This window comes from Pyrus communis, chromosome 3 (genome assembly GCF_041283825.1).
Source record: "Pyrus communis isolate YQ-2024b chromosome 3, ASM4128382v1, whole genome shotgun sequence".
Classification (NCBI taxonomy): Eukaryota; Viridiplantae; Streptophyta; class Magnoliopsida; order Rosales; family Rosaceae; genus Pyrus; species Pyrus communis.
In genome coordinates, this window is record NC_142567.1 from 29,537,277 (window position 1) to 29,561,586 (window position 24,310).

The window sequence follows — 24,310 nt, forward strand, 5'->3', positions numbered from 1 at the left end:
AGGGTGAACACGTGAGAGTCGCGTGCGTAAACGCCCCCAAGAAAATACAGCTAAATTACTGACTCGGTGACTCCCCTGTGGGTCCCACTCTCTGATCCGTGCTCGGAATATTGACGGGTGTTTGGAGTAGTTTCACTACACAACACAAATCCCATGCAATGGTTTCGTCCTTACTATAAGTATACATCAACCATCCCATTAATTGTAACCGAAATAAAAAAAAAAATCCTCTCCTTCAAAGTTGAAATTTTCTTCCTATTTGAACGGTTATAATTAAATTACGTCAATATTATGTGTTTACTTTTTTTAGAGAGAGAAAGACAAGAAAAAAGTGAGATCAGAAAGGAGAGAAGGGAAGAGTATTTGAAGGGAAAAAAAATCCTATTATTAAAAAAAATGCAACTTCTATTCGTCTCCATTTACCCCAAAAGAATGCGTTGGAATGCAACTTTTATTCATCTCCAGTTGTAATCTTCGTTAAATAAACCATCTTTTTAGATCATTTTTTTATAAATTATATAACGTGGTGGTTCATAGTTGGACTTTTTTCTTAGTGATTTAAAAAATTAATCAATTGTCAACCATCACAACATATAATCTATAAAATATGATATAAAAATAGTCTATCTAACATCATTCTAACCAGATACGTGGAATTTCTTGCCAAGTGTTTCATCGTGTCAGTTCAATTTCATCAGGTGACAAGCATCCATGCATATACATGTGAGCATTGTGGGGCCAACTCTGGTGACTAGTTTCACTCACCTTATGCATATGCATGAGAAGACGACGACACACACAGGTGTGTGTATTGATTAAAAGCCATAGTGTGTTTTCTGTGTTGGAGTGCCTCTCAGAGAGAAAAAGCACTTCTAGCTAGAGAGAAGTGCTTTCAGTTTCACCTGGTGACAAACTTCTTCCTCTGCTCAAAGCCTGAAGGTGTGTACTTGTTCTGGAGTCATCTACACAGACCTCATGACCATATTTAATCTGTTCAAAACCCTAATATGTTAGATCATGTTATGTACTCTTAGATCCAATGAGTGCATGTAGTTGTCTCTTGTGACGATATAGATTTAAGCTTTTATGTTAGTGGAGATCATCAGAGTTTTCTCTTCTTTTTTTGATGTGTAAATTCTTTATTTGATTCTTTCAGGACTGCTACAGAGAATTCAAGATCAAGCAAAATGGGAGCTGGGGGGAACATGGTTACCAAAACCAAGTCTAAAAAGCTAAAAACCACCCACCAAAAAAGGGTGCCAGTCTCAAAACCTCCATTCACTCTAAGCCAAATCAAGAAAGCTATCCCTCCCCACTGCTTCAACCGCTCTCTCCTCCGCTCCTTCTCCTATCTCCTCTACGACCTCGCCTTATCCTTCCTCTTCTACCACATCGCCACCTCATACTTCCACCTCCTCCCTCTCCCCCTCCTCTCCTACATCTCCTGGCCTCTCTATTGGATCCTCCAAGGCTGCACACTCACCGGCGTGTGGGTTATCGCACACGAGTGCGGCCACCACGCCTTCAGTGACTACCAAGTAGTTGATGACATTGTCGGCTTTACCCTTCACTCATTTCTCCTAGTCCCTTACTTCCCGTGGAAATACAGCCACCGCCGCCACCACTCCAACACGGCGTCCCTCGAACGGGACGAAGTATTTGTTCCAAAACCTAAATCCAAAATTCCGTTTTACAGCAAGCACTTCAACAACCCTCCAGGCAGGCTCTTGAGTATTTTGGTAACACTCACACTCGGTTGGCCTTTGTACTTGGCCTTCAACGTCTCTGGCCGGGAATACGACCGGTTTGCGTGCCACTACGATCCCAAAAGTCCAATATTTTCGACCCGCGAAAGTCTTCAAATTTACATTTCTGACCTTGCGATTGTGGCCGTAACTTATGTGCTCTACCGCATTGCAATGGCCAAAGGGTTTGTTTGGCTTACTTGTATTTATGGAGTCCCATTGGTTGTAGTTAACGGGTTTCTTGTGTTGATCACGTACTTGCAGCACACACACTCCTCGCTGCCGCATTACGGCTCGTCGGAATGGGACTGGTTGCGAGGGGCTTTGTCGACGGTGGACAGAGACTTTGGGGTGCTTAATAAGGTTTTCCACAATATCACAGATTCGCATGTGGTTCACCATCTTTTCTCTACAATGCCACATTACCATGCAGTGGAGGCAACAGAAGCAGTGAAGCCTTTCTTGGGAGAGTACTATAGTTTCGATGGGACTCCGGTTTACAAGGCCTTGTGGAGGGAGGCTAAATAGTGCCTTTATGTTGAGCCGGATGATGAGGATAATGGTGGAGCTAAAAACGGTGTTTTTTGGTACAAGAACAAGTTTTAATTGGAGATCATATGCATGCATGAAGGAAAATGTACTACGGACTACGTACTATATATAGTGGTGCTATTTGGTTATTTAGTTTAATATTGTAACGTCAATAAATAAGCTTAGTGTAATGTCAATAAATAAGTCGAACGTGGATCTCTTTCAACTTTGATCGATGAGCTAATTGGTCCATTTTCTCATGTTCTTTAGGTGCTAGTACGCAAATGTAATTCCAAATCCTAAAAATGATCCAATTTGCATTGACATTGGTATTTTAATATAAAACCAATTAGTATATATATATATATATATATATATATATGAGCACTCAAGCACTAAGCAATTAGTATTTTAATATAAAACCAATCACTCGTTTCAAAACATTAGAGAATATTTTTCATAATCCAACCCTATCAACTTTTAGGTACCATTGAAAGATTATTAATGCAAAAATTCACTAAAATCAGAAGTCATAATTAGTTATCTAAGTGTGGCATGATAAATAGACAAACAAAAAATTGTTGATAAACAATGAAATGTCCAAAATAATAATAAAAGAGCTAAATGATTTTCGAATGAATTTTTGCAATAATGATCTAGTGGTGATATTCTAAAATTTGAACTATTCAAATCATGAAATTACATTATGGAGATTGCTCAACCAAATAGATAGCGCTCTATTAAAATACTAGCTGGTTAGCACTTGAGCGAATATAACAACAAATTAATTCCACCACAAGAAATAATTAAAGGCACAAACAAACTATACATGGGTTAAATTCTATAACATGCAGGGAACAGTCCTGGGGGAAGGTGAACTGATTTACTACTCAAAGCACTTATGCTGCCACTGGGTTTGGGGCTGGGGCTGGTGATTTACTCAACCACCCTTCACGACTACGTCACGACCACATATTTTCATGACCATCACCCCCCTCGACCACCATGTTGTCCTCACCTCATTCTCACCACCATTGCTTCCGCCATCACCTCACCTCACCACCAACACCGGCACCACCACTGCCACCACCCACTGTTATTACAGTTGCGACCAGCACCACTGACATATTAACGTCAAATCGAAATAAAAACTTCATATACATGTTTCTAGTGAGGGAAGATCGGATGAGCAGTGCGATAAGTTTTTACGGGAAAATAGACCAACTCACTCTTGTTGTCACGATTGGGCCGGCTACTAAAACCTCAACCTAGTGAATTTGAATTGGACTGCTCTTTCGTCTCTCAGTCCATTAGATGGGACCCTTGGGCTAAGTTTCCTAGAGGCCCAAATCACAAACTATGTTGCATACTTCTACATATATTATATTAAATAATTCTATTCACGCAACTATTTTTATTTCTCACATATTTTTTTTTATTTTCGATAAAAACCCCAAGTTTTAAAATATCTAACCCAAAACTTCAGGATGGAAATACCCCCTCAACGTAATTCGAATGGGAGCTAACCTGATCACGAAGTCCACCCTGACCTTGCAGGTAGGGCTCCTCGTGAATTAAACAATTAAAATTTTAAATGGATCATAACAAATTAATGAGAAAAATTAATAAAAATATGTGAATAGTAAAAATGCAATGAGAAAAATTAATAAAAATATATGAAAAGTAAAAATGCATCCGTAAACATGATTTTTATTATATTATATTATGTTATCCATGTGAGTGACGTGGACTGTACCAAAAAAAGTACTTTTTTTTTTATGTTGGGGTCGAATAATTAATACTTTCTTTAATTTTTCTACCGTTTATCAACCTTCTTCAATAAGTTCAGTCGTTCATTCCCTCGCAAGTCGTGTCAGTTCGCTCGTGCGGGTCCCGCGCTACTAAATCCTGGATTACAGACAAGCAAACCGACATCCATATCTCAATCTCAACCCATGATAATTAGACAGTATTTGAAAGTCCTAAATTACCCTCCATGTTTTACAATATTCCTCCACCCCATTCTTCTTATATTTATTTATTAAAATGTTATTCTTACCATTTATTCGTACAATCTTTCTAATAAAGACAAAACTTACATACTTTAACGGGTCTTACTTTTATAAAAAAGATGGTATAAGTAATAGTACAACTAGACAACTTAACAAATAATATATCAAAAAGTACTTCTACAACACACTCACAACGAGCATAATTCTCCAAAGTTGGGTATTGAATTATGCATGACAACTAATCGTGTTTGGATTTAATCTTGTTCTCAATTTTTACGTATTAAACGCATCATAAATACATAACTTTTTCATCATCCAAACAAATTGAAACTGAAACTTGAAGTGAAGATAATAACCTTAAGTAAACAAAAATTAGTTGGGCCTCTACCATGGCATTGAAGATGAGTGAAACTCTTACACCACAACTTGAGTTTGAACCCGTCTATTACTTAATCTAACAAATCTATAGATCGGAAAAAAAAAAAAAAAATCCTGAGCTCCACAGTCAGCTGTTACGGCGGTTTAACATGTGTTGTTATTACCGTTTTGACCCTTCCCATTTGGTGTCGTTTGGTAGGGCAGAAGAGGAGTGAAGTAAAAGCAACAACGGATGACCGAAATTGTCTATTCATTATTTCCAAGCCAACCTCGGATACTTCCGAATCTTTTAACTTTTGTGATATTCAAAAATTTTCTGACCGAAGTACCCATTGCCCTAGTTACAAATTTAACCCCAGAAGAAGAGCAGTGGAGCAATCTCCTAGGGCATTACAGTCATTCAAATCTGCAAGATGGCAGGCAAACAAGGGCAATATCGTAAAACTAGATTTCAAGAATCTGGGCCCACAAGTTGAAAAAAAAAAAAAGTAGAAAAATTCTCTTTCGGGAGGAAGAGCATTCCAGCAGCTCTCTCTCTCTCTCTCTCTCCCCTCCACCCTTTTGCTTTCCCTTCGTTTTAGCTTAAACTTCCAGCATCCCCCCCTTTCTCTCTATCTGCTTTTCAGTTTCTCTCTCCTAGGGTTTCTTCTCTACTGGAAACACCCTCACTGCAAAGCACTCGTCTTTCTGTTGTTTTTGTAAAGCTCTCGACTTTCCCACATTCCTTTTCCATCACATTCTCCATTTTTTTACGTATTTTTTTTTCAAAATTTTGGAAATTATTAGCATTTAATCTCTATATATCTCTCTGTCTCTCTTGCATGTTTCAGATGCTGGATTTCATGGCTTAGCTTCTCTGCTCCGGTGGTGACGGTAATCTCTCTCTCGCTATTTTTTATGTTTATTTAAGTTTGTAGCTTTATTTTTCTGTTATTTGTTCAAATTTTGAATTTTTTTTTGAAATTTTCTTTTTTGGTTGGAATTTTATATGTTTTAGTAGGAAGGACCAGTAGTGTGATTGAGCTCTGAAGTTTTGATAGGAAGTGAAGGAGGAAAATGGCGTCGTCGTCGAGAGGGGGTGGTTCGGAACAGCCACCTCAGCAGGCACTGCAGAGGCGGATAAGCCGAACCCAGACCGCCGGGAACCTTGGGGAGACGGCATTCGACAGTGAGGTCGTGCCCTCTTCCCTTGTCGAAATCGCTCCCATTCTTCGTGTTGCCAATGAAATCGAATCGCACAATCCTAGAGTTGCTTATCTCTGTAAGTTTTTCACTTTAGTCAGTTGCTTGTTTGGAATTGCGAATTAATGAGCTTTAAGTATTTATTTTCATCTGGGTCTGTTTCTTCATTTGCATTTTGGAGATTATTCAATTTTTGTATGCAGTTGGTACCTAACTAATGCTTAGGCAATGCAATTTAGCCTTTTTTTTGCTTGATCGTTTATGCATTTTGTGCTTGGTTTGATTCCACATGCACACACAGTTGTTTCTCTGCATAGGTGGATGTGTGGCTTCTTTGTAAGAGCGTTTTCTGTATCTAATATTTACGAATGGAGGATTCATCTATGTATTGATGCTTTGGAGTTTGTCTAGTTATGTTAGAAGTCTGTTATATTTTTCAGAGATTCTATGTGTGCACGTTGCACAGTCAGAGTTGAGTTATGTTGTCTGATATGTGGTCCACTGTCTCATTAAAGTAAATATTTAGTAACACACCTTTTCTTACACCTGTTGTGGAAAATTAGAAATTGGTTTGAGAAACAAGGGCTGACTGATATTATTTGGTGGTTCTTTCTTTATATGAACCATCTTTAAAATATTCCACTAGGGCAATCTTGTTTCTTTCATTTAAATGTTCCCAGTCTTGTTCTACTTTATTGTGTTGGCCATACGAGATATAATTCTGTGGTGGATGTTGTGTAGGTCGATTTTATGCCTTTGAGAAGGCTCATAGACTGGATCCCACTTCTAGTGGACGTGGCGTTCGTCAGTTTAAAACTGCCCTTCTTCAACGTCTTGAAAGGGTATATGCTGTATTGTTTAATTATCTTCATATAAAGCTCATAATTGTATATTTTTCCAGCTACAGCGATGCTTAGTCCTTTAAAAATTTGTTCCTTTGTATGAACTCAATTATTTTGTATCCTTGTACATAAAGTTTTTCACATCTCAGGACGAAAGCTCTTCATCATTTCTGTACGCAGTTCTTTAGAAATTGGTTTTGTTGTATGAATCTTCAGTTCTTTGTAGCCAACTTTAGATCCCCTCTACTGAATTTCTTTCTTAACAAAGGGAAGAATGGAAAGCAAAATGATGTCTATGGGCTATTCTGATTTTGGGCTGAAACTTAGAAAGACTAGGTCTTGCAGATCCATTGAGTGATTAATTTGTAGTCATATTCTAAGCCAACTTTAGATGCTTGCTTAATGCAGTTTTCTGGGTGACTACCTTTTTAAAATTCTCAAGCTGACAAATTAAACTGCCATCTTTAGAGAAGTGGACAGTGCTTGCAGACATGTTTTGGTCTTAGTGGAAAATTTGCCCTAAACCTTATTCATAGGGGGGAATTCTTTATCTTAGGCTCTGTGGAAGTAAACTTACTTTCTGTTTTCAAGTCAAATTGGTTTCTTTATTTTTATAACACGTTCAGGCCTGGAACGTGTAAATCCCCTAAGAACTTTTTCAGTGCACTGTGGTTTCATGTCAAAGAACCATAAAGCGTGACATGAAAAAGTACTAATGAATTTATATCAAAGTTAGGTAAAATTTCATACAGACTTGAACTTCTGTACGCTTTTTAGGTAACTATCATGGACCCTTTATTGTGTCTATCTGAGTTTTACCATTCAATAACCACATACACACACAATGCCAGGAAAATCTTGGTTTGAGAGCAGTGAGTCTGTTCCGTGACCAAGTTGTTAGATCCACGAACCACTCCACCCAAAACAAGAAGCAAAAGTTGCTTTTCTGCGATGTTGATACTCTCTCTAATGAGATTAACATGGGATCTTAAAAATCTTATCAAAGTTAGTTGTTTCTAAAAACCAAAAGTTAGTTGTTTCTTGTTAGTGTTATCTGTTCTCTAAGCAAAGTTTTCTCTATTTTTCAGGAGAATGATCCAACACTCAAGGGAAGGGTTAAAAAAAGTGATGCACGTGAAATGCAGAGCTTCTACCATCATTACTACAAAAAATATATTCAAGCTTTGTCAAGTACTCATAAAGCTGACCGGTGGGTTTCATTGGAAGATTGTTGGTCTTGTTAGGGGGGGTGCTTAGTATAATTGCTCCTTGCTCTGTCTGATGGTGGTTTTTCCTTCTATACAGTGCACAGCTTACCAAGGCATACCAGACTGCCAATGTTCTCTTTGAGGTTTTAAAGGCTGTTACAATGACACAATCTATGGAAGTTGATCGTGAGGTACAACTCTGTTACTCTTTCCATTTCTGATTTGTAAAGCTTTTCTTTTCCTTTCTCTCAGCACTTTATATGATGGCGATTATTTTTTCAGTGTCAAGATTTAACCGCTGTTGTATTTTACTAGTTTCCTGTGTGTTGGAGTGTTCTTTGGTAATGGACTTATGTTTGGTGCTTGCAGATTTTGGAAGCTCATGATAAAGTTACAGAAAAGACACAGCTTTTGGTCCCTTACAATATCCTTCCACTTGATCCTGATAGTGCAAATCAAGCAATTATGAAATATCCAGAGGTCAATTCTTATTATTCTTATTTGTATGTATACCTCCGCTTTCACTTGTGCTCAAATGATATGTTGTTTGCAGGTACAAGCTGCTGTTTTTGCTCTTCGTAACACCAGGGGTCTTCCTCGGCCAAAGGATGACAATAAGAAAAACGAGGAAGACATTCTGGATTGGCTTCAGTCAATGTTTGGGTTTCAGGTAACGTAATTAGACAGCTTTCGCACCTTGAGAATGCAGGAAGGCCCTTGTGGCCCTATTTATTAATGCTACTCTTCTTCAGTTGGAATGCAATGCATTTCTTTTTTTTTTAACCAATATTCATGGACTGACCTAATCAATTTTCAGAAGGATAATGTGGCAAATCAGAGGGAGCACCTTATACTTTTGCTTGCAAATGTGCACATAAGGCAGTTTCCAAAGCCTGATCAACAACCTAAGGTATGTATCTGGCATGGATGTTTGGCAGATGACATGAATATTATCTAGTAAATGTGTTATTGTAAATCAGTATTGCGGTTTCACATTTTCCTAAAACAGTGTGAGGCCTCCTCATTGCTGACTATGCTACTGTCGAGTTTCCTTTAGTAAACCATTTTGAGTGCTATTATGTGTTGCCAGCGGTCCACAGTAAAACCAAGAGTATTCTTTTACTGCTCCATTAGAAAAATAAAGAATTAAAAGTTTTGGGTGCAAATCTATGAGGTACCCACGTTTCTTGAGTTGGGGAGGTGGTGTTTTTCAGAAACGTTGGCGGTTTAGCTGATGACACTCTCAAAAGCTTATTTTAGAATGCCACGATTCTTGCACTAATGTTGTTGCACTTAAATAAGGGGGACTTTCTTCTCAAAGGAGAAAACTCTTGGCTTTATGAACCATTTTATCTTAGATATGTCATAACTAAGTTATGGTGGGAAATGTTTAGTATCTTTTATCTTCTGAATAGGGCGGGGAATGAGAACATTTAATTAATTTTTAGTGTTACTAAGCCTCACAGAGAGACAGTTCATAGTTTGATTGAAACAGAATTTGTTTGACATATAAGATAACCAATTTGTGAAATTAGAATATATTAATGTATCCTCTGTCTTTTTCTGAAAAGTGCTGCAGGTAAAACCTTAATATTTGTGCTTTCTTGGAATTAGCAGAGATCTTTTCATCCTTGATTGTGTCATAATTCTGTACTTTTTTTGGTTAGTTGGATGATCGTGCATTGACAGAAGTGATGAAGAAGCTTTTCAAGAACTACAAAAAATGGTGCAAGTATTTGGGCCGGAAAAGTAGCCTTTGGTGAGATGTCTTATACCAATGTCAATTGACTGATAATAGTTGCATACTTATCTTACTGAGCATGTAACCTGGAATTCAAATAATGCTGGTTATATTCCATAGTATAGTTGGGTGGGCATGTTGCTCTTGGGTGTGTGTGTGTGTTCAAGGGGGCACAACTGATACAAGTCACAAATAAATGGTACTGCTCTATTTTTATGTGCGGTGATTGACACAGAAATGGAATGTCATTTTGAAAATTAGGAAATTTCGTGCCTGTGTAATGTGAATGGGAGCGTATATTCTGCTTATATCAGTTTTTTCCCCCATTAATTGTCACTCTATTTAATTCGATGCTATTTTGGTTCTTTTTTTCAGGTTACCAACAATACAGCAAGAGGTGCAACAGCGCAAACTACTATACATGGGTCTATATCTTCTGATATGGGGGGAAGCTGCAAATTTGAGATTCATGCCAGAGTGCCTTTGTTATATCTATCACCATGTATGCTTAGATGTAGCCTGTTGTTTGTTACAAGTGCGACAATTCTATGGCATTTTTTCATTACCAATATTAAAATTACAATTTTCTTTCTCAACGTTTCTCTTTCGGGGTCATTCAAATGGAAATTGGAATGGGAGTTTGCCTTCTTGATTCTGACGTATTTGTAGGATTTTATGTTTGTTAATATTTTTATGTGAAAATTGTCTCTATATCAAAACAAAAAAAAAAAAAAACAAAAAAAAAAAAAAAAAAGAAGATTGATAGCATTCAAATTGTAATAGCATGCTACATTTTTTTTTTTTTTTTTTTTTTTTTTTTTTTTTTTGTGGATATGCTCTCATAGTCTCATAGAAGTTTTCTCTCCAATGCACATGCATGGGTGTTTATTTGTTTCATTTGTTTCATTTGTTTCTGTAGATGGCATTTGAATTGTATGGTATGCTCGCTGGGAATGTCAGTCCAATGACGGGAGAGAATGTGAAGCCAGCCTATGGTGGCGAAGAAGAGGCTTTCTTGAGAAAAGTTGTGACTCCAATTTATGAAGTGATTGCAAAAGTATGTATTTTACGTGATTTTTTTTTTTTTTATAATTTCAATAAATTTAAGAGTGGTACCTCACTCCTAAAGAATGGCTTGCATCTTGCCTTTCTTAAATCCTGCTGGGCAGGTGGGGAGAGCATCATGTTTTAGGGTGCCTTTCTAAAATAAAAGATGAATTTTTATTGTTGCATATTGCTTATATCTCATCATGTTTCTGTGATTTTGCTCTTGAAAGGAGGCTGAAAGGAGTAAACGAGGGAAATCAAAGCATTCCCAGTGGAGAAATTATGATGATTTAAATGAGTACTTTTGGTACAAACATATAATTTCTCTCTATCTGTCTCTCTCCCCCTTGGCCTCCCCCTCCCATTCATTTGTATATCTCTAGTTCTTATGTTCTTTGTGAGACTGTAGGTCAGTGGATTGTTTCCGGTTAGGCTGGCCAATGCGTGCAGGTGCTGATTTCTTTTGCATGCCTATTGATCAGCGTCATTTTGATAAAATTAACGAGGTCAGTCATGCTTATTTTACTCTTTCTTGTTACTGTCCCTTTTCATAATGAGAATCTGTATTTTTGGGAATTACACGTTTCTTTTGTGCAAGTTTAAATTGAAGTTAGTTCCGATTGAATGGAACTGCCTTCTAAGACATAGGAAGGAGAAAATAAAAATCAGCAACTAATAGTACTAGTAAAGTTAAGTGTTAGGTGAGTTTTTAAACTTGTCTCTGTTGCCTGTTGGTGATAGATGAGCATCCACGTAGCTGACCATAACAGTTGAGATCATGGCTGAGATTGTGTTGAGTTTGTGATTGATAAGATTTTTTTTAACACACTTTATTTGGAAATTTGTTTGGACACTGTTCTTGATAAGACTGATGATCATATTTGAAAAAAAATCATATTTTTGTTCTGCTGGTGCTACTTAGTACCGTGACTACTGTTCAATTTGAGAGAGGCTTTTCTCACCTGATGCATAACTTTTGCTTGATATAATATTCAGGATAAAAAGCCAGCTAGTGGAGATCGATGGGTGGGGAAAGTTAATTTCGTTGAGATACGATCATTTTGGCATATTTTTAGAAGCTTTGACCGCATGTGGAGCTTCTTTATTCTATGTTTACAGGTTCTGTCTATCCTTCCATTTAATCTTCTGTGAGCTGTACTTGATTCTATGACACTGCTGAAATTTACCTTTATTTTTATAAGGTTATGATAATTGTTGCTTGGAACGGCTCGGGGCAACCTACTGCATTATTTAATGGTGATGTATTCACGAAAGCATTGTCTGTCTTCATAACTGCTGCTGTATTGAAACTTGGGCAAGGTAATTAAATTTGTTATTAGGTGTTGGTGGCTGCAGTTCATTATTGTTCTCTCTGTTTTCTAGGCCTTTGTGTGCTACTGCTTTCCTTTTATGTAATACCTAAGTGTGATATTACTATGTTGAATTAGAATTTGATAGTTTGTTGACCTTGTTTTTAGAAGTCTTGGATTACATGGTATGCACAAAAGTAATGTGTGCAATAGTGTCATTCATCTGGCCAATGAAAACGGCCATAAAGATGTACTGTGATACCCTATTCTGATTTTTCTGTAATCTTTCAAAATGATACTAACCTAGGCTACTAGATCATTAAGCTATAATCACTAAACTAGACAACAAAGACAATTTTGTTTCAATGTGATACCAATCAATATTGGTTGGTTATCATAGCCAGGTTTGGCAGAATGGAGTGCCACTCAGCATTGGACCAAGTTGAATGTACCAATTGTTGCTATCGTGTATTCACTGTTCATTATACCAAGTTGAAGTTGTTGAATTTTGATTGATTATTTTCCTTGACTTGTGCAGCGTTTCTAGATGTAATTCTTAGCTGGAAGGGTAGGCGGAGTATGTCATTCCATGTTAAGTTGAGATACATTTTGAAGGTCATCACAGCTGCTGGGTGGGTGGTAATTCTACCGATTACTTATGCATATAGTTGGAAAAACCCTCCTGCGTTTGCTCAAACTATCAAAAGTTGGTTTGGCAATGGTGGACATCAACCTTCTTTGTTTATCTTGGCTGTTGTTATCTACTTGTCACCAAACATGCTGGCTGCGGTGCTGTTTCTGTTCCCATTTATTCGTAGATTCCTTGAGAGATCAAATTATAAGATTGTGACGTTTATGATGTGGTGGTCACAGGTAAGTGGAACAGGTTCTGATATTTTTATATGTATTTTGCATTTTTTTATCACCTAACATTTGCTGAATAGCCTGAATTCATTATTATTTGCAGCCTCGACTTTATGTCGGGAGGGGAATGCATGAGAGCACATTTTCCCTTTTCAAGTAAGAATCCGTTGATCCGAAGATAAAGGGGATGGGAAATCAAAAGAGAAAAAAGAAGATACATGCAATTGCTTCTTATCTGTTATCATTGTCTTCTATGTATAACCTGTGTTTCTATCTATTGAAACTATTCAGGTACACAATGTTTTGGGTACTTCTCATAATTACCAAGCTGGCATTCAGTTACTATATAGAGGTGTCTCCTTTAACCACATCGGACTTCTCTTTTTTCTCTTACGGGTTATGTGTTAGTACATGAATCTTCAAAACAATAAATGGTGGAATGGGATAACTGGGTGGGGTATAAAACATAGCCTAATGCTTTCCATAGGGTATACATCAATAAATGGGAAAACTGTAGTTTCTACTTCTGTTCGGTCCATTTGTTTGTTTCTGATGATTCTTTTCCTTTCCAGATAAAACCTTTAGTTGGTCCAACAAAAGCCATCATGAGTGTACGTGTAACTAATTTTCAGTGGCACGAGTTTTTTCCCCGTGGTAATGTATCAAATGGCTTCTTTGCATTTAATGTTATCTCGTTCCTCAACATGTTGTTTATCATGTATTTATTTTCCTTGCAGCAAAGAACAATATCGGTGTTGTGATTGCACTCTGGGCTCCAATTATCCTTGTATGGTTTATATTGATTTCATAGCTGTTGTTTTCTTGTTATCCGGTCCAGTATATTGTATTCTTATGCTCAAATCCTTTCAGGTGTATTTTATGGATACCCAGATTTGGTATGCCATTTTCTCCACAATATTTGGAGGAATTTATGGTGCATTCCGTCGTCTTGGAGAGGTTAGTGGATTATTGATCAAAATAGCTCTTTAATTCTACTTTTCAAATTAGCTTCTTTTTAAGCTTCGTGTGTTTATTATTGATCAAACTTCCTTTTTTTTTCTGCTGCAAGAGTTGTTGAGGTTTTTGGTTTGTCTATACAAACTGCATGAAGTTCTGAAGTCTTACATGATATGAAGTTACAAATTATACGTGATTTGCAGTTCTGATGGTTTGTCTATACAAACTGAAAGAACTTCATGTAAGACTTCATGAAGTTCTGGAGAGAGTAGAATTTGAATTTCACCTTTCACATTTAAATGGGATGTATGTATAATATGTAGCTCTTTCTTTTCTATACCTATATCTCCTTATTTATATGCTTTCCAGGGGCTTAAACATGATAATTCGGTGCTGCATTTAACATTATTCTTTATGATTTTGGAACTAATTCTTCTCCATTCTTTTAGATTTGTATAAAAGATTGTGTTTGTAAGATTTTAGTGCTTATTCTTAAATTGGTTGCAGATTCGAACATTAGGAATGCTGAGATCTCGTTTTCAATCACTTCCTGGTGCTTTTAATGCCCGTTTGATTCCGGCGGAAAAGAGTCAACCAAGGAAGAAAGGACTGAAGGCTACTTTGTCTCGCAACTTTGCTCAGGTTAACTTTGTTTTCTTTATGTAACATTTGTTACTGTTATTTTCCTTTTTCATGGGGTTGTATTAATTTACTAATGCTTCAATTCTTCCAGGTTGAAGTCAACAAAGAGAAAGAGGCAGCAAGATTTGCTCAATTATGGAACAAGATAATAAGTAGTTTCCGAGAGGAGGATCTTATAAACAATAGGTTTTCTGGCAATGGATATTTTTATATTAGATTTCTTGTAGTAGTTCAATGTTATGGTGGTGCATCTTTTCCAGGTTCTTTCCGTAGTGTTCTTTCTTTTGGTTGTGTGCTAAGGTTTCTTAATTCTCAGGGAGATGAACCTTTTGCTTGTTCCTTATTGGGCTGATCGTGATTTAGGCCCCCTTACTCAGTGGCCTCCATTTTTACTTGCCAGCAAGGTTAGTTTTAGCGTACTTCTTAGGAAAGTTTCGAATCCCTATATGCACATATTGATTGTGTGTGTACCCATCAGATCCCGATAGCATTAGACATGGCCAAGGACAGCAATGGCAAGGATAAAGAGTTGAAAAAGAGGATTGAGGCTGACAATTACATGTCTTGTGCTGTTTTGGAATGTTATGCTTCATTTAGGAACATAATCAAGCTTCTGGTTCAGGGAGAACGTGAGAAAGAGTAGGTTTTTTTTATTATAAGAAGCAGTGCCTTATAACATTGGAGAAAATAAAACTTCATCTAAGATTTGTGCACAATTTTCAACTAGTAAGAATTAACTTTTTGCATACCACTTGCTAAGCCAAATTAATTGGATTTCAGGGTTATAGATTATATATTTTCTGAGGTTGACAAGCACATAGAGGCGGGTGACCTGGTTGAATACAAGATGAGTGCTCTTCCTAGCCTCTATGATCAATTCGTTAAGCTCATCAAACATCTGGTAAGATTTTAGATTTGGTTTAGCTTATAATTTTCTCAGCCAGTTTGATGAATGGTCTTCACCAAGTTTGCTTGAGTTTTGCAGCTGGACAATAATAAGGACGAAAGGGATCAAGTTGTGATTCTGTTCCAGGACATGCTGGAGGTAGTGACTAGAGACATAATGATGGAGGACCAAATATCCAGGTATCACATTGTGATGTGATTGCATACTATTTTTTATTTACATATTCAAGCGTTACTTACATTGTCAATTTTTTTGTGTAGTTTGGTAGATTCAATCCATGGCGCATCTGGCCATGAAGGGATGATGCCCCTTGATCAACCTCAACAGTATCAGTTGTTTGCATCTTCTGGGGCTATCAGATTTCCTATTCAACAAGTAACAGAGGCGTGGAGGGAGAAGGTGTGCCATTGGTAGAGAGATGATTACAAATTTGAAGCTTCAGTAAATCCTGTAATCCTCAATAATTACCTTTTTTTGGCAGATTAAGCGTCTTTATCTTTTGCTTACGACAAAAGAGTCTGCCATGGATGTACCGTCCAACTTAGAAGCTAGAAGGCGGATTTCGTTCTTCTCAAATTCATTGTTTATGGACATGCCTCCAGCACCAAAAGTTCGAAATATGCTCTCTTTCTCGTACGTTATCTTTGCCTTTGTTTATCTTTTATTTATTGAAAAAAAAAAATCATTTATGAATTAGTCATTTTTTTGGTGAAATTTACAATGATGTGTTTTTCAGTGTAATCCGGTTTGTACTTTTAGGACCTTGTAAAAATGAGGGAGGGAGGGGAGGGGAGGAGAGGGTTACAGTGACCATGACATTGAGTCTTTAGAATTTAAAAATCTTAAGACTATGGTAAAGGCATCTCTGCAAGCCGAGCTCTGAGGTCGATACGTGGTTGGTCAGAAGTTTTATAGGAAAGGTTTCCGTAAAATGAAAAAACTTGCTGAAACTTTGCAAATATGATTGTTATTCTCTTTGGTTGTACTTGCTTCTAAAGTAATAATTTTTCTTGTAGTGTTTTAACTCCTTACTACACCGAGGAGGTTCTGTTTTCATTGCGTGATTTGGAAGTGCCAAATGAAGATGGGGTTTCAATTCTCTTCTACTTGCAAAAAATTTACCCAGGTTTATTGTTTGTACTCTCTGAGATTTGAGCTAATGTATTGTATTTCCTGTAGTACTTAATTCTGTACTGATTCTCTGTTGGCAAACAGATGAGTGGAACAATTTTCTTCAGCGTGTCAATTGCACCAGTGAAGAGGAGCTTAAAGGATCAGATGAATTGGAAGAAGAACTTCGCCTTTGGGCATCATATAGAGGGCAAACTTTGACTCGTACTGGTATCTCTCCACCTATGTGCTGATATTTTAGACGTGTTTTTAAAGCATAATGATGGCAAGATATTTTTTATGAACATTGTTCTACTCTGGTATTTACTGAATTTCGTAACTGGTGGTAGTAAGGGGATTGATGTACTACCGGAAAGCTTTGGAGCTTCAGTCTTTTCTCGATATGGCCCAAGATGATGGTACCTAATTTTTATATCTTTTTATTTTGGGAACTGTTATTAGCACTCCAAAAATCTCATTCTACACTCATCACAAGTGTATTTTTCTTTCTAATTATAGAAAGTTTGGAGTGCCAAATGGGATTTTTGGAGTGCTAATAACAATACCCTTTATTTTATATAAATTTCCTATTTTGCATAGCATTGGGTTTTACACTTCTTTTGAATTGAGATATAATGAAAGCTAATAAAAGTATTGTTTGCTGTAAACTTGGCTTAATATCACCTTCCAGATTTAATGGAAGGCTATAAGGCCATAGAATTGAATTCTGAGGATCAATCAAAGGAAGGCAGGTCACTGTGGGCACAATGTCAAGCAGTAGCTGATTTGAAATTTACATATGTGGTATCATGCCAACTATATGGGATACACAAGCGATCTGGTGATCCTCGTGCTCAAGACATTCTGAGGCTTATGACAACGTATGTTTCTGATAGTATTATTCTGGTGGTATTTTCTGATTGTCATAACTTTTAATTGGTGATCATATTTTTGTGCAACAGATATCCATCACTACGTGTGGCATATATTGATGAGGTTGAGGAGCCTAGCAAAGATAGTTCCAAGAAGATGAACCAAAAAGTTTATTACTCTACTCTAGTCAAGGCTGCTCTACCAAAGTCAATTGATTCTTCAGAGCCCGTACAAAATCTGGACCAAGTAAGCTTTATAATCTACACTTATGAATTTTAGTCTGAATGGCATTGTATTGTATTGTAAGGCATGTTTCGTTGAATGTTTGATCCTCAATGGCCATATCGATATTATAACCTATGTGGTGTTGAGTTTCCTATAAAGTTAAAGAACTGAAAGTTTTCATTGTTGAGAACCAAAAATACTGCAGTCTGACTGAGGAGAAGGACATCTGTCTTGGGCCTATTGGCTGTCAAATTATGACTGAAAACCTACTTCTGAAACTTGACCTGTCCCAAGGAGTGGAGGGTGGCAAGGGCTCTGACTGCATGCCTGTTGATGAATGAGTGACGGATAGGCAGTGGTTTGGTATATGGGAGATAATGAAATGTATTTATATCTGAAAGGGTTTTAATAAAGCACAACCATAATTATGGTACAAACCTAAAACTAAAAAGTAATAAAATAACCTAATTTAGGGGACTGCTTAAGAAAGTTAGGACACCAGCTGGCTTAGAATCCTAATTTCAGTATATGTTTGTGACATAGATAGTCTGTGAAGCAAATAAGTTTTATTTATGTCAGAAACAGATTAGGATTATATATCTGTCTCAACGGTAGATTAATTCATTTTTGTTCTCACATATTTCGAACATTGGAAAGATGTATTATTTTTTAGGGGAATTGCTCATTGTCGTTTAAGGTAAATAAGGACTAAGGTTTGTAGCTTGTGAACGGTGGGGAGGTGGTTAGTCCACTGTTTTAACCTTGTCTGCACAGGTATTTTGAATTTTTGAACTGTTATCCTCGAGCAGGCCATGTCACATATAATTGTATATTATTTGCTTTTTAGGTTTTGTCATCTTTGAAATCTTCATATCCTTTGCTAAATTGTATTGTTATCTATGCGTAGGTAATTTATCGCATAAAGCTTCCAGGACCTGCTATTTTGGGTGAAGGAAAACCAGAGAATCAAAATCATGCCATTATTTTCACACGTGGAGAAGGCTTGCAAACAATGGATATGAACCAGGTATGGTGGTTGTTATCAAAAGACTGATTGATCCAGGATTTTACTTTCCTGGGAGCAAGCTTAGACAATGATGATTGACTGGACTAATAAGTTTTTGAATTACAAAAAGTTAAAATGTTGGCGGATAACATATTAGTTCATTACTTTTGCAAGGTGCCTGTATCCCAATGTGCAATGTTAATTAATCTGACCCATCTTGTAGGATAACTACATGGAAGAAGCCTTGAAGATGAGGAATTTGCTGCAAGAATTTCTCGAGAAGCATGATGGGGTGAGGAATCCTACAATTCTTGGACTTAGGGAGCATATATTTACTGGAAGGTAGGTGTTGTGTTGTTACTAAGGGCGTATTGCTGTATAACAAACTGACAATGTCTAGGTATCACTAACATTCTTTCCTGATCTGATCCAGTGTTTCTTCTCTAGCTTGGTTCATGTCAAATCAGGAAAACAGTTTTGTCACTATTGGTCAGAGACTGTTGGCCAATCCTCTCAAGTAAGTTATATTACCTCATAATGTCCACTTTAAATTTTGGGAAAAGAAAAACTTGAAACGAAAAATCCTGGCAGACAAATATTGTGTACTGGGTTATTATCGTGTGCACGAGTGTGTACTTGCATTTGTTTAATTCCTTTACCCTTTTCATCTTTTTTTTTTTTTTTTTTTTTTTTTTTTTTTTTTCCAGTTTGCTAATTTTATGATTTTACTATTCCAAAGTTTTTCTGTTTTAATATTTCTGCTCATCCAGGGTTCGATTCCATTATGGTCATCCGGATGTGTTTGATAGGCTCTTTCACCTTACCAGAGGGGGTGTCAGTAAAGCATCCAAGGTTATCAATTTGAGTGAAGACATATTTGCTGGTAAGTTGAAGGCATTTGAGTGAACATTATCCGTTATCACAATTTATCAGTGGGCAATTATATTCTAATTATGGTATGGGGTTCAGGCTTTAATTCCACACTCCGTGAAGGCAATGTAACTCATCACGAGTACATACAAGTTGGGAAGGGAAGAGATGTGGGCCTTAACCAGATCTCTATGTTTGAAGCGAAAATAGCTAATGGAAATGGGGAGCAGACACTCAGTCGAGATATATACCGACTTGGACACCGTTTCGACTTTTTCCGAATGATGTCTTGCTATTTCACCACAATTGGTTTCTACTACAGTACTCTGGTACGTTGATCTTTAGTTTTGGTATCAAATGTTAAGTACTTTGGTCTTTAAGAATTAAGAATAATATTAGGTATCTAGTCAAAAGTTCTGAACACGGAGGTATGTTTTTCTGGCAGATAACTGTGCTGACTGTGTACGTCTTCCTTTATGGACGCCTTTATCTGGTTCTTAGTGGACTTGAAGAGGGTTTGAGCACTCAACGAGCAATTCGAGACAACAAGCCTCTTCAAGTAGCTCTTGCGTCTCAATCATTTGTTCAAATAGGATTTTTGATGGCGTTGCCTATGTTGATGGAAATTGGTTTGGAGAAGGGTTTCCGAACTGCACTAAGTGAATTCATATTGATGCAATTGCAATTGGCCCCGGTATTTTTCACATTTTCACTTGGAACGAAGACCCACTATTATGGAAGGACATTACTTCATGGTGGTGCGAAATATAGATCTACAGGCCGTGGGTTTGTGGTTTTTCATGCCAAATTTGCTGACAACTATAGGCTTTACTCCCGCAGCCACTTTGTTAAGGGCATTGAGCTCTTAATTTTACTTGTCGTGTACCAGATCTTTGGTCATACTTATAGAAGTTCTGTTGCGTACATTTTGATCACTGCATCTATGTGGTTTATGGTGTTTACCTGGCTCTTTGCTCCCTTTCTGTTCAATCCATCTGGGTTTGAGTGGCAAAAGATTGTTGATGATTGGACGGATTGGAATAAGTGGATAAGCAACCGTGGGGGTATAGGTGTTCCACCTGAAAAAAGCTGGGAATCATGGTGGGAGGAGGAACAAGAGCATCTCCGATATTCCGGAAAACGTGGTATTGCAGCTGAGATACTGTTATCCTTACGGTTCTTTATCTATCAGTATGGGCTCGTATATCACCTGAACATCGCAAAGCATACCAAGAGTGTTATGGTAAATAATTAACCTGGTCACTCTCTAAATTCTCCTTTTCTTTTCTTCTATCGATGTGCCAATTGTGAACTTATTGTTATATTAAATTCACTTGGTAACAGGTTTATGGCATTTCGTGGCTGGTGATTGTCCTTATTTTGTTTGTTATGAAGGTGAGTGTCAAGTTTGCATAATTATCGATATTTACATAAAGGCCACAATGTAAGGTTGACTGACAAAATTGTATTCCATTAATATTGTTTGTATGTTTTTCCTTTGTGGAACTTAATTGTTTATGTTTCTCTCCAGACTGTGTCCGTTGGGAGGCGAAAGTTCAGCGCAGATTTCCAACTTGTGTTCCGGCTGATCAAGGGACTAATATTCATAACTTTCGTGTCTATTTTGGTCACTTTGATTGTGTTGCCTCACATGACCCTGCAGGATATCATCGTCTGCATTCTTGCTTTCATGCCAACTGGTTGGGGAATGCTTCTGGTGAGTGAATGCTCCCGTCTTGCTTTAATTTAATTCAGTATCACACATCCACCCCGTAGCGACGATGCTCGTGCATTTCTTTGTCCTTGAATTTCTTAACGCGATTTTGTGGTCCCCGTCTCTTGTCAGATTGCACAAGCTTGCAAGCCTGTTGTGCACAGGGCTGGTTTATGGCCATCAGTTCGGACTCTTGCTCGTGGCTTTGAGATTGTTATGGGTCTCCTTCTATTCACCCCGGTTGCATTCTTGGCCTGGTTTCCTTTTGTTTCCGAATTCCAGACTCGTATGCTCTTCAACCAAGCATTCAGCAGAGGTCTGCAGATTTCTCGTATTCTTGGCGGGCAACGGAAGGATCGCTCATCCCGGAACAAGGAGTAACCTTACTAGTAACAAGAGCAACATTCGAGCTCATTTTTCAATCGCCTCGCTACCGTCGGCAGACTTAGCTAAACAATATCTCCTTCATATGTGTTGTAATTACCAGTGTGTTTGGGCTGCGTTACATTACGGGTTTAGATGCGGGGTGTGATCAAGCAGGCGGAAGACCATATGCGGTAGAAGACGTATATAGTTATGTATATTGTATATCATTGATCATGTATGGGGAGCGTATATCGATTCTATATCCAGTTTTTAGCAGCCGATCGATTAATGATTTTCGAGATTTTGTGCCTTGAAGCATTGCATGAACGCTTTCTTCTTTGGATCTTCGGGTTTTTTTATTTATTTTTTTGTTATTCGGGTTCGGGTATCACATGAATGAACTCGAAATCTCATTTACGCAGACCATGTTTGCCAATTCTTGCACCTGTGTTCGCCATATGCAAAGGGTGAAAGCGTCATTATCAAGGCTGTGAAACTTGTGTGTTACTGTTGATCCTAAAAACTACCAAGCATATGTAGCGCGTAGGCTGAGTAACTAATAAACTGACTACATCTTTTGGCTGCGTGCAAGGTGTGCCAACTTGTCAGTCGAGTTCGGTCGGGGAGTAAAATATGTTGATGTGGTGTTGAGCGCGTTGTTAACTTCTTGATCTCGTGACTGTGGCCGAGGAAGGAACATGTCTCGGTCTTCGGGTTCTAGAGTCTGAAGACAAGGCTACCAGTTTCTTCGAAGTTCACAAATCGTTGGGATCGGGTTTTGTCTCGGTAATTATATTTGCGAGAGTATAAGTACGCCAAATTGGCACCAGACTATACAGACACAAATACTTGAAAGAGATAAATGTCTTGAATGTAAAAGTGGTTCGGCCGTCGAAGTGTCGAACTCAAAAATGTACTTGCAAATATCCAATCATAAAACAAAACTCGGCTTTCAATGTGCCAAGCTCGATAACCTGGTAACACCTCACTTCGCCGAGAAGACTGATGAGATGATCTCTACCAACAAGGACCTGGAAATCCTTGTTGACCAAAACTTGGATAAATAACCAATTGGCCTCGAAGCAATGTTGTCTATTCAAACTGAAGGTGCTTCTCGGTCGGCTGATTCTACGACTCCAGTGCTGTCTATCCAAACTGAAGATGTCACCAATTGCTTTCATAGTGCTGTTTATCCAAACTGAAGGTGTGTTGGCGGGAAGAAATGAGAGAGGAAAAAATCTCAAGGTTGTTGAAAAGCTTTGTGCAAGGCAATTTGTGTGTTGATTTGAAGGGGCCTTTAATGATGCACTCCTTTCTCTATTTATAGCAGGGAACCCCATTCATGGCCGAACTAGAGATGTACTCGGATTAGAACTCATTCAAATTGATCAAGTTTTGGCATATCCTAACTCCTATAGGACTTTGAACCAAGCTCTTTTACGAACTAGATTCATCCCCTAACTCTAAGCATCTTCAGCTTTAAGACTCCTTGTTACACTAGGGTTTAACTACCTCACCCTTATCTAAACCAATCCTCCTCGCAATAGGATTCGCCCAATCTTGACTGGACAGCCCATAACAAGATTCTAGATGAAAGTTATTGAGCCGAGAATGATTCTAAGCTTAGCCCAAAATATTATTTTGGGCCCAAACAATTATGTAAACCATGCTTGAAATGATGTTTTCATCCTTTCACATGAAGCGCACACGTGAAATTTAACAAACAAATTTCAGTATGAATTGAGATTGATAGCAAGTTTAATCACGAGGGTATTATTAAAAATTTATTCACCACAAAACTGGCATTGAGCTATGATCCAAATGATATATATATATATATATATATATATATATATATTTAATGCCGGGATCACGATTCAATACAGTAAGTGACATAATTTGGTCGGAAACTTGAAAAAAAATTATATTCAACTAACTATAATACTACCTTTCATGTATCATATCGTATTTCTAGTACATTGAAAAATTTCTTGATCTCAACTACACGAATGATTAGCGCCATTTAATCGGTCGAAAAAGTATACAGAATGACAAACTAGGAGTAATTTCGCTAGACATGTCGTGACGCAAAAGCTGAATTTCTTGGCCGTTTTCCTTCCATAACAAAAAGGATGTTGATGGCGTTAGGGGCGAGAGATGAAAGACAGGTGGAGAGAGATGAGTGGTTGACAAGGGCTTGTGATAAAAAGAGTCACAAGGACTCAATCGAAGCCACACATGTCAAAAAATGTTCTCATGCAAACAAGCACCTTGGAATCCCAAGTTTACACACAACCTCGTCACCAAGCAAAGGTTTCTCCTTTACGAAAGGAATCATCTTCGGATTCATTTCTCTTAATTCTAGGGATCAATTAACTTGAACCTTTGAAATTTGATTTAACGGTTACAAACAGGCGTTCACTTTAAAAGTTATAATAACTTTAGCCGTTAGATCAAATTTTAATGGCCTGAATTGGTGGATTCCTAAGATTATTAGATAACGTGGATAGTGAGATTGAATGTTGATAGACCATATGATTATGAGGATATGAAAATTTGCCTAAATTTCAACTTTCGAGACTTTGAGCGAGTAATGCAATCCTTAATTCCATGTTTAAGTTGTAAATTTGGTCTTCGTGTCTCGATTTAATAGTTAATACAAGAGTTATTATTGACACGGTTCGGTCCAGTAAGTGTTTTAATATAAGTGTTTAGATATTTGAAAGAAAAAAAATTTTTAACCACTTATATTATAACACTTGTTGTATCAATTTATGTTA

The 24,310-nt window shown here is 37.5% G+C and overlaps 2 protein-coding genes across 4 annotated transcripts; both read left to right on the forward strand.

The window, feature by feature from the left end:
* The first annotated feature begins 798 nt into the window (after positions 1–798).
* On the forward strand, positions 799–2,502 carry LOC137714138 (delta(12)-fatty-acid desaturase FAD2-like). Its single transcript, XM_068453420.2, has 2 exons — positions 799–939; positions 1,157–2,502. Exon 2 carries the CDS (start codon positions 1,188–1,190, stop codon positions 2,271–2,273), a length of 1,086 nt encoding a protein of 361 aa, XP_068309521.2. The 5' UTR covers positions 799–939; positions 1,157–1,187; the 3' UTR covers positions 2,274–2,502.
* Positions 2,503–5,185: 2,683 nt separating this feature from the next.
* Positions 5,186–21,840, forward strand: LOC137715364 (callose synthase 3). Of its 3 annotated transcripts, none has more exons than XM_068454661.2 (44): positions 5,186–5,364; positions 5,497–5,539; positions 5,667–5,927; positions 6,590–6,690; positions 7,779–7,900; positions 7,996–8,089; positions 8,268–8,378; positions 8,452–8,568; positions 8,716–8,808; positions 9,566–9,657; positions 10,015–10,141; positions 10,559–10,696; positions 10,917–10,993; positions 11,096–11,192; positions 11,683–11,805; positions 11,889–12,006; positions 12,535–12,869; positions 12,964–13,016; positions 13,152–13,212; positions 13,433–13,514; positions 13,598–13,647; positions 13,731–13,817; positions 14,325–14,459; positions 14,551–14,645; positions 14,776–14,863; positions 14,938–15,098; positions 15,240–15,360; positions 15,445–15,545; positions 15,627–15,765; positions 15,848–15,999; positions 16,383–16,492; positions 16,582–16,707; positions 16,827–16,895; positions 17,168–17,357; positions 17,439–17,595; positions 18,482–18,601; positions 18,804–18,922; positions 19,014–19,097; positions 19,351–19,463; positions 19,550–19,779; positions 19,896–20,693; positions 20,795–20,845; positions 20,982–21,167; positions 21,297–21,840. In XM_068454661.2, the coding sequence occupies exons 3-44, from the start codon at positions 5,723–5,725 to the stop codon at positions 21,543–21,545; spliced, it is 5,877 nt and encodes a 1,958-aa protein (XP_068310762.1). In that variant the 5' UTR covers positions 5,186–5,364; positions 5,497–5,539; positions 5,667–5,722; the 3' UTR covers positions 21,546–21,840. The 3 variants fall into 3 exon arrangements, with proteins under 3 accessions (XP_068310762.1, XP_068310761.1, XP_068310763.1); XM_068454660.2 differs by having other exon boundaries at positions 5,193–5,364; positions 5,664–5,927; XM_068454662.2 differs by having other exon boundaries at positions 5,193–5,364; positions 5,707–5,927.
* The last annotated feature ends 2,470 nt before the right edge of the window (positions 21,841–24,310 follow it).